At 40.6% G+C, this 10,969-nt stretch overlaps 1 protein-coding gene across 1 annotated transcript in view; it reads right to left on the bottom strand.

Moving 5' to 3' along the window:
* Positions 1-10,063, bottom strand: part of LOC139750161 (MAM and LDL-receptor class A domain-containing protein 1-like) — a 212,290-nt gene extending 202,227 nt beyond the window's left edge. Inside the window, exons 1-4 of the mRNA XM_071664505.1 lie at positions 9,842-10,063; positions 4,189-4,401; positions 3,730-3,886; positions 3,154-3,256 (exon numbers count right to left, since the gene is read on the bottom strand). Coding sequence (XP_071520606.1) covers positions 3,154-3,256; positions 3,730-3,886; positions 4,189-4,401; positions 9,842-9,908 — 540 coding nt within the window. The 5' untranslated portion in view covers positions 9,909-10,063. The remainder of the gene's footprint in view (positions 1-3,153; positions 3,257-3,729; positions 3,887-4,188; positions 4,402-9,841) is intronic.
* Between the last annotated feature and the right edge of the window lie 906 nt (positions 10,064-10,969).

A 10,969-nucleotide genomic window follows, 5' to 3' on the forward strand; every position in this document is an offset into this window, starting at 1 on the left:
CTGGAACACATAACAAACACGATCTGGAACACACAACAAACACGATCTGGAACACATAACAAACACGATCTGGAACACACAACAAACACGATCTGGAACACAGGACAAACACGATCTGGAACACACAACAAACACGATCTGGAACACACGACAAACACGATCTGGAACACATAACAAACACGATCTGGAACACACAACAAACACGATCTGGAACACATAACAAACACGATCTGGAACACACAACAAACACGATCTGGAACACAGGACAAACACGATCTGGAACACACAACAAACACGATCTGGAACACACAACAAACACGATCTGGAACACACAACAAACTTGCACGAGCAAGAGAAATGATCGCCCAGTTTTAGTTCTTATCTGAATCCGTTACTCTAGAACTATACCGATTATCATTTAATATTTACACTTCTTATAAGAGAGGCAGCATTGCCATTAAGGATAAAGAGTTTCTCTGAGAAGCTTTGTTTCCAGAACTTGCATTGGATACGGTAGTTCGTATCTATCATGTGCAAAAAGCATCGTTAATGCTGTCTTAGAAAGGAAGACATTGGTAATTCTCAGTTTCTAGTCATCCTCAGTGATAAACCTGTTAGTAGTTCAAGACTGATCAAGATGCCTGATATACTTTGTTTATATCCATCTACAAGATTTCATTAATATTATCAACGTTATATCGCCACCAGTAATTAAGTTGTACGTTCCAATATGAACACTTATCAACGGCCAAAATGTTTCGGAAATATAAGTAGCTAATCTTTACATATCTTGGGGCGCTGAACACGAATATAACTGTTAACTGGCTCAGGTTTTGATGATACGGGGTGGGTCCCAATATATACGATATACAGTGGTCTGGTTGGCTTTGAGGCATGGAAAGTGAATGATGCAATCAGCACACAGGTATTGCATCACCCTACTTGCTGCTTATTTCTTCCGGGGAATCACTCAGTGCGCACGTGTCGTACTCATTTCCTAAAGCGTTTTTCATACCCCAACGTTTTTATCTGTGTCCTGTTCTTGTCATGCAGTTCTTTCATATGCCTAAGTTTGTTCTCGTGTTGGAGCTGGCTTAGATATTGTAATAATGATCACAGTGCAAGCCAATTTCGTTTTGAAATTCAATACAATACGATACTTGCTGCTTCTTGCAGTGCAGTGGGCTAGCTTTCTGTCATCCTGCTGGTATGTGGTGTTTCGGTTGTACGAAGGGACACGTGTGACAGACTGTCAAGTAATCTTTTGCTAAACGTCAGCGAGGTTGCCTCGTACGTGGGTGAACGGTATAGATTACTTTTATGTTTGTGGAAAGGTGATTTTGCATCACAGAAGCACGTCATAACCCTGATCATCAGGAAAGATCAAGAAAGCCTACAATCTTTACTTTGGCTGTAAGGCTGGGACCAGGACAAGAGTTGGACCACACACATATGCTCCAATGCTTGCACAACAAACCCTTGCAGTTAGTCGAACTGCAAGAGGCGATTGATGCCTTTAGCCACGCCCATGGTGTGGACTGAGCCGATTTTTACGTCTGTATGGTGCCTCCAGTCCGGCAAGGTATTTTCAAGAAGAAAAAGTGAACTTTAAGCTATTCAGATATACTTAGTGATATGCGCCACGGTGAAGGGCTCAAGTTTCGGAATCGGAGTACGAACAGGATGACGAAGTTTGTGAAACATGTGAGCCATCAACATAAGAGATCCTGATTTCACACCTAACTTGACGTCTGCTAAACCACACAGGATCACACAGGATGAATCATGTGACCTCGTCAGAGATCTGGAACTGCGGAATACTACTGCAAAATTGTTGGGCTCGAGATTGCAACATTAGAAGCTCCTTGATGAAAGTGTGACAGTGTCTATGTTTCGTGCCCAGCAAAACTTTTGCTCCATTCTTTAAGATGGATGATAAGCTCGTCACTTGCAACGACGTATATGGTCAGATGGCAGTCCTCACTATCAAGCATAATCCTTAGGAGAGGAGAATGTTCATAGACTTGTCAAAGATGGGCCTAAAAGCTGAACTGCTGCATGATGGCCATGTGTTGCCGTCAATTCCCATTGGTCATGCAGTCCATACGAAGGAATCATATAACAACACTGAGCATCTTTTGAAATACATAAACTACAAGAAATACCAGTGGCAGCTCTGTGCCAACCTGAAGGTTGTTGCTGTCTTCCAGCGGGGCTGCACGAAGTTTTGCTGTTTCCCGTGTGAATGGGACAGTCGAGCAAAGGCATCCCATCACAACAAAAGGGAGTGCGTTTCTAGACAGTCGCTAGAACCACGAATAAAGAACGTACAGCACCTAACGCTGGTACGTACAGCACCTAACGCTGGTAGAAACCAGCAAGATTTTCCTCCCACCTCTGCACATCAAACTTGTCCTCATGAAGAACTTCGTTGAGGCTATGGATAAAAGTGGGCCAGAGTTTAGTTACGTCGTTGGGAAATTCCCAGGGCTCAGTGAGCCGAAAACCAAGGAAGATGTTTTCGTAGTTCCACAGATCCATGAGTTCTTCAGAGACAAGCAGTTCGAGCGCATCTTCAGTGGTAACGAGAAGACAGTACGGAATGGTTCCGGCTGGTAGCAACCAACTTTCTAAGAAATATCATGGCTGATAACTACAAGGAACCTGTGGGAAACCTGTTGTCATTCTTCAGAAAATGGGCTGAAATGTACCTATAAAGATACGTTTTCTCCGCTGTCACCTTGATTATTTTCCGGTTAACTGCGGCTCAGTGAGCGATGAACACGGTGAACGTTTTCATCAAGACATATCGGCGATAGAGAAAAGATATCAGGACAGATGGAGTACTATGTTAGCGGACTACTGCTAGACGCTAACAAGACTTGCATTGAAACGACAGGCGAGGAGGCGTCGCGGTCAATCGAGAGAAGCCAGTGACTGTAGCCTGTGTCACCACTGTAGTGTGCAATACGTAAAAAACGTAAGATATCGATTTTTCCCTGGAAACTGTAGCCAATCGGACGTTTTCATGATCAAATTCATGTTCAGCGTCCCAAATTATATACCGAGAAACACCCTTCATTTCCAAAATACAAGATAAGTAGAAATTTGTTGATCATTGTAACCTGACGACCCACAGCACAGAAGACTGACCGAGACGGGAGTATTGAAGAGTATGTCAAGATGAGCAGCCACCCACTGCTGCTCCTGTGGTCGCTCCTGGGTCCACACGACAACTCCAAGGTCTTCACCGCGCCTGCAGGCAAATAACAATCTTAGGTCCCTATGGTTATATATCCCTTTAGTCCTTAATAACATTCATTGCACAATAAGAACTGGAGTTTGCTGTAATGGAATGTGACAGTAGGAAAGTAATAGTTATCATATTTGAGACTTTTCATAAGGAAACAGTAATTCATTCTCCTGAGATACAAAAGCAAGCATATTTGTTAAGAATACCACGGTCAGGCTGGATATGCTAGGGACACATTACTACCCGGGAAGCATTATGGTATACGCAAGATAGACCAGAAAGCATCGTGGTATAAGCAGGTTACACCAAGTAGCATTATGATAAGAGTAGGATAGACCAGGAAGCAATATGGAATGGGCATGATACACCAGAGAGCATCATGATACAGGCAGGATAGACCAGAGAGCATTATAGTATGAGCAGGATAGACCCAGAAGCATCATTGTAAGAGTAGGACACACCAGGAGTCATCGTACCTGAGCAGGACGGACAGCTCGCTCACGTTGGCACCGATGATGTAGTAGAAGAAGGAAAGGCACCGAGGGTGGGTGGTGAAGGGTCGGAAGGTGGGCGTCTCCAAGCTGGCACGTTGCTCGTCTCCCGAGTCCACCAACATGGTCAGGCACCACTCATCTGCCACAGAGATCCCAGGTCAAATTGAAAATTCTATTTGAATTAAAGGACATTAAGTAGGCAAGAAAGATTTTACTGTCAGTACCATCAGACATAAAATAGTTTTAATTACCTTCACATCATAACATGAAAATACATTTATTCGCACTGGAATTTGATAATGCCGCCTGAAAAATCGACAGACATGCATGAAATGTTTTTCCAAGATGAGTTTTAGTGTTGTGTTCATGTGTAGATAGAAGTAGATAGCAGTTTATTTAGTGCGTTATGTATCCAAATACGTATTACGTTGGTTGTCTTACCCTGTCCTGTTGGTACTGTATCTACGGTGTTGTTGCGCACCCATGTGGCTTTGTCGGTTTCAACGACAGTGAGCCCGCAGAGGTCCCTTGCGAAGCTACAGTGCCACGTCTCAAGCGCTCTGGAAGAGGCGGTGGTCTGGGGCGTGGAACGAGGCGTGATCTTAGAGTGCTCTGTGTCCACGGCAGGAACCTTCAGTGCTTGGGCTATCCCCACTAGCAAAAGAAGAGATCGTTACTTGTTTTCACGCCAGATGAGGTGAGGTCATACGTTATGGGGATTTCATTTTGCATTAGCGTTCGTATAACTGTTGAGGTAAAGTAAAGCATATTATATAAGGTGGTCGTTGGCAGGGGGAGGAACAAAAAGAACACAGCTGGTTCGTCGCACTAAAACGAGGTGCTAGATCATCTTATGCAAGTCTTTTTCCTTTGTTTCATTTCTCACATTTTTCCTTCCGATTCTTTTTATTGCTCTCCTAATCCTCTAATTCCACATTTGAAATCATGAACGCCGTAGAAGACAACCCTATGAAAAGTACCTAAGAGTTTGTCCGTTGAACGGGATGAACCTCCATCTTCCTATCCACTGCTTCCTGGCTCCCTGGCACACAACACACGTGCAACAAAATATTCCTCGTAGACCAACCTCAGCCTCCCTGCTCCCTGGCATATAACCCACATGTAACACTCTTCCTTGAGTTTAATCTCCCTGGAACACAACATATATGCTATACACTGTTACTCTGTTACCATCGATAAGTTTTTCTCCTATGATAAGTGTTCCTTCGCTTTCATTTACATTGATTGATCCTTCAGTTTATATCTGCGTATCTTTTTATTCCAATGTCACCAGCTACTGGCTGGCTACCCATGTAGTACATCCTGTGATCCAGGTTTTATTGTACGATAACGGGACCAGACGGAACGTACAAAGATTGTTTGTTCTGTGTAAACAGTAGTAATCTGGAAGAAAAGATGAAACGAAGTGAAATTACGGCAGCCCTCAAAAGGCTTAACTGCGGAAAAGTTATTACTTAGAGACGAGATGGAACGTTTGAAAATGGCGCATCGGGACCTTACCCTCACGACTCTCTCTCTCTCTCTCTCTCTCTCTCTCTCTCTCTCTCTCTCTCTCTCTCTCTCTCTCTCTCTCTCTCTCTTCCCCCCCTCAAGCTTCTAATTCTTCCCACCATCCAGATTCCTCCATCCGTCCCTCTCTCGCTCGCACCTCCCCACGCAAACTACCTTCCAACACCCGTTAAGACCTCACTTCCTGTTCTAAACCTCCTCCATTGGCACTCTCCCCATACAACCTATGAACTAACAGCCCCTTCTAAACCTCATCATCTTCACCCTACCCTTATACCCCACGTCCTGCTACTTCTCTTCCCCACCTAAACTCCTCTTATCCTCTCCCAAAGTCCGAGTCCCGTCTCTCCACTAAAGCCCGCCCTCAGCCTAATTCCATAACCTCCTGTCTAAGGTTACGTCACACCTCAACCACCCATTAAGCTCTTCCTCTTTCCCTTCTTCATAGGAACACTTTCCTCCCTTCTCGCCCTCTTCGGCTCCACTCACAAGCAATTGATTCGCAGTCCTCAACGACTTGCAAAAAAGGAGCGACGATGTCTGTTGCATGATTCCTGGAAATTCGTAGGTCAAAAATTTAGGCAAACACATGGCAGGGAATTCGAACTCTGAGAGAACAGTCCGTGTTTACCCCGGTACCAGTCTGAATTAGTCACATTAAACCACTGGTTAGAGGCGTCAAAGTACCAACTGATAATTCTTGTTTCGTGGTGAATCATAAGAGCATCGACGTTTATCATAAGAATTCAAATCAGAAGTTACAGTAGAGAATATGTCAAACAGATTGGCACCGTGAAAGATAGATCGGATAATATTCTTAAAGTTGGTGCGCACTCAAGACAAATTGTGTGGATCTACCAGCTAAGTACAGCGATACGTGTAAATGAGAGACTGAAACGCTTTCTAGCCCAACAGCTCTACTTCAGAGGAGATAGGGCATTATACAGCCAAGACAGTTTTCACCTTACCAATAAAGGGACAGTAAGCCTAACATCTATTGTGGGGAAATTTCTCGAATCAATTATAGCGGACGAAATACGGGAACACTTGGAGAATCATGATCTCATCAAGGATTCTTAACATGGGTGTACAAAAGGGAACTCATGTCTCAGTAACCTTCTCTCCTTCTTTAATAAAGTATTTGAAACTGTTGAACAGAGTAAGAGGTATGATATTGTATACACAGACTTAAGTAAAGCTTTTAACAGAGTACCTCATGGGAGTCTGCTTAAAAACTTTGCTGCACACAGCATCGGGGCTTGTGCATTTACTTGGATTACGTCGTGGCTCACTACCAGAAAACAGAAGGTATGCATCAACGAAGTTACATCGGACTGGGGCAACGTAACCAGAGGTGTTCCTCTGGTCGGTCTTATGACAGAGAAGGGGGCCAGATGAGGATATTCCCTCAAAGGCTCAGTCCTCTGTTCTTAACGCTACCTCGCTAACGCGGGAAATGGCGAATAGTATGAAAGAAAAAAGAAATATATGTATATATATATATTTTTTTTTTCGCTGTCTCCCGCGTTTGCGAGGTAGCGCAAGGAAACAGACGAAAGAAATGGCCCAACCCACCCCCATACACATGTATATACATACGTCCACACACGCAAATATACATACCTACACAGCTTTCCATGGTTTACCCCAGACGCTTCACATGCCCTGATTCAATCCACTGACAGCACATCAACCCCGGTATACCACATCGCTCCAATTCACTCTATTCCTTGCCCTCCTTTCACCCTCCTGCATGTTCAGGCCCCGATCACACAAAATCTTTTTCACTCCATCTTTCCACCTCCAATTTGGTCTCCCTCTTCTCCTTGTTCCCTCCACCTCCGACACATATATCCTCTTGGTCAATCTTTCCTCACTCATTCTCTCCATGTGCCCAAACCATTTCAAAACACCCTCTTCAGCTCTCTCAACCACGCTCTTTTTATTTCCACACATCTCTCTTACCCTTACGTTACTTACTCGATCAAACCAACTCACACCACACATTGTCCTCAAACATCTCATTTCCAGCACATCCATCCTCCTGCGCACAACTCTATCCATAGCCCACGCCACGCAACCATACAACATTGTTGGAACCACTATTCCTTCAAACATACCCATTTTTGCTTTCCGAGATAATGTTCTCGACTTCCACACATTCTTCAAGGCTCCCAGAATTTTCGCCCCCTCCCCCACCCTATGATCCACTTCCGCTTCCATGGTTCCATCCGCTGCCAGATCCACTCCCAGATATCTAAAACACTTCACTTCCTCCAGTTTTTCTCCATTCAAACTCACCTCCCAATTGACTTGACCCTCAACCCTACTGTACCTAATAACCTTGCTCTTATTCACATTTACTCTTAACTTTCTTCTTTCACACACTTTACCAAACTCAGTCACCAGCTTCTGCAGTTTCTCACATGAATCAGCTACCAGCGCTGTATCATCAGCGAACAACAACTGACTCACTTCCCAAGCTCTCTCATCCCCAACAGACTTCATACTTGCCCCTCTTTCCAAAACTCTTGCATTCACCTCCCTAACAACCCCATCCATAAACAAATTAAACAACCATGGAGACATCACACACCCCTGCCGCAAACCTACATTCACTGAGAACCAATCACTTTCCTCTCTTCCTACACGTACACATGCCTTACATCCTCGATAAAAACTTTTCACTGCTTCTAACAACTTGCCTCCCACACCATATATTCTTAATACCTTCCACAGAGCATCTCTATCAACTCTATCATATGCCTTCTCCAGATCCATAAATGCTACATACAAATCCATTTGCTTTTCTAAGTATTTCTCACATACATTCTTCAAAGCAAACACCTGATCCACACATCCTCTACCACTACTGAAACCACACTGCTCTTCCCCAATCTGATGCTCTGTACATGCCTTCACCCTCTCAATCAATACCCTCCCATATAATTTACCAGGAATACTCAACAAACTTATACCTCTGTAATTTGAGCACTCACTCTTATCCCCTTTGCCTTTGTACAATGGCACTATGCACGCATTCCGCCAATCCTCAGGCACCTCACCGTGAGTCATACATACATTAAATAACCTTACCAACCAGTCAACAATACAGTCACCCCCTTTTTTAATAAATTCCACTGCAATACCATCCAAACCTGCTGCCTTGCCGGCTTTCATCTTTCGCAAAGCTTTTACTACCTCTTCTCTGTTTACCAAATCATTTTCCCTAACCCTCTCACTTTGCACACCACCTCCACCAAAACACCCTATATCTGCCACTCTATCATCAAACACATTCAACAAACCTTCAAAATACTCACTCCATCTCCTTCTCACATCACCACTACTTGTTATCACCTCCCTATTTGCGCCCTTCACTGAAGTTCCCATTTGCTCCCTTGTCTTACGCACTTTATTTACCTCCTTCCAGAACATCTTTTTATTCTCCCTAAAATTTAATGATACTCTCTCACCCCAACTCTCATTTGCCCTTTTTTTCACCTCTTGCACCTTTCTCTTGACCTCCTGTCTCTTTCTTTTATACGTCTCCCACTCAACTGCATTTTTTCCCTGCAAAAAAATCGTCCAAATGCCTCTCTCTTCTCTTTCACTAATACTCTTACTTCTTCATCCCACCACTCACTACCCTTTCTAATATATATATATATATATATATATATATATATATATATATATATATATATATATATATATATATATATAAAGGGGGAGAGAGAGAGAGAGAGAGAGAGAGAGAGAGAGAGAGAGAGAGAGAGAGAGAGAGAGAGACGAAACAGACGAAAGAATGGCCCAACCCACCCACATACACATGTATATACTATAAACCTACACAGACATATACAGATATACACATGTACATAATTCATACTTGCTGCCTTTATTCATTCCCGTTGCCACCCCACCACCCATGAAATAACAACCCCCTTCCCCTGCACGCGCGCGAGGTAGCGCTAGGAAAAGACAACAAAGGCCACATTCGTTCACACTGAGTCTCTAGCTGTCATGTATAATGCACCAAAACCACAGTTCCCTTTCCACATCCAAGTTCCACAAAACTTTCCATATATATATATATATATATATATATATATATATATATATATATATATATATATATATATATATATATATATATAAGGTTTTTTCTTTCTTTTACCGTTGACCAGAGGGAAAGTGGATTTGCTTGTATATGTAACGGTTTTTACATTTCTCATTTCTAAGTGTTTCACAATCTACCAAGCTTATTGTCTTGAATCTAACGACTTTTGTCAATACGGTTCTCATAACTGGTAGCTTGTACACTGCAAACATGGTAGTAGATAGCAGGATTACATTATTGGGTGGAATGCAGGAACATAGTAACTATCATGGGTAATAACTACATGTGCAAGTTTGGACAGTAATGTTTCATCCTGTTTTCTAAGTTTACGGATATCTCTATAATTGACGATAAGTTACATAAGTTACTTCATTTTAAGAAATAACTTTTAGGTGATTACCCTCCCCTTAATGACTACAACTGAACTATACATCAACTTACGTTGCAAGGAAGCGCAGACCACCAGGATTCGAAGCAATAGAAAAATCCTAGTTTTCTCCGCCATCATGGTGACGGAGATTGGCCTGAACAGCTTCTCTCTCTAATATACACAAGATATTTCTACCTCTTATTCACTGAATGGTGAAGATAAATGGGATGATTGTCAGAGTTGATTAGTCCCGTGTCGACGACTGTGATGCTGCAAGTGGTCACCAGACTCTCCGCCAGCATGAGCCGGACACTGTGGCACAGGTCGGCTTGGTTTTACCATCCCACCTTCGTTATCGGTCCGTTCCTTTTTTTGTTCTGGTTTTGAGGTCATTCAGTGGTTGGTTAATGCTTGGCTGAGAGAGATGACAAAAGCGTGAGAGAGATAATGATGATTATGTGAGGTGTGGGTGATAAGAGAACAATGAGATAAGCGGGAGGAAATTCATGTTCTGTGACAGTCCCACTTCACCCGTGATTGTAGAGAGATTCTACGTATTCCTAACTATGTTTAAAGATTATATATATATATATATATATATATATATATATATATATATATATATATATATATATATATATATATATATATATATATATATATATATATATATATATATATATATATATATATATATATATATATATATATATATATATATATATATATATATATATATATATATATATATATATATATATATATATATATATATATATATATATATATATATATATATATATATATATATATATATATATATATATATATATATATATATATATATATATATATATATATATATATATATATATATATATATATATATATATATATATATATATATATATATATATATATATATATATATATATATATATATATATATATATATATATATATATATATATATATATATATATATATATATATATATATATATATATATATATATATATATATATATATATATATATATATATATATATATATATATATATATATATATATATATATATATATATATATATATATATATATATATATATATATATATATATATATATATATATATATATATATATATATATATATATATATATATATATATATATATATATATATATATATATATATAT

Source organism: Panulirus ornatus, chromosome 9 (genome assembly GCF_036320965.1).
Source record: "Panulirus ornatus isolate Po-2019 chromosome 9, ASM3632096v1, whole genome shotgun sequence".
NCBI lineage: Eukaryota > Metazoa > Arthropoda > Malacostraca > Decapoda > Palinuridae > Panulirus > Panulirus ornatus.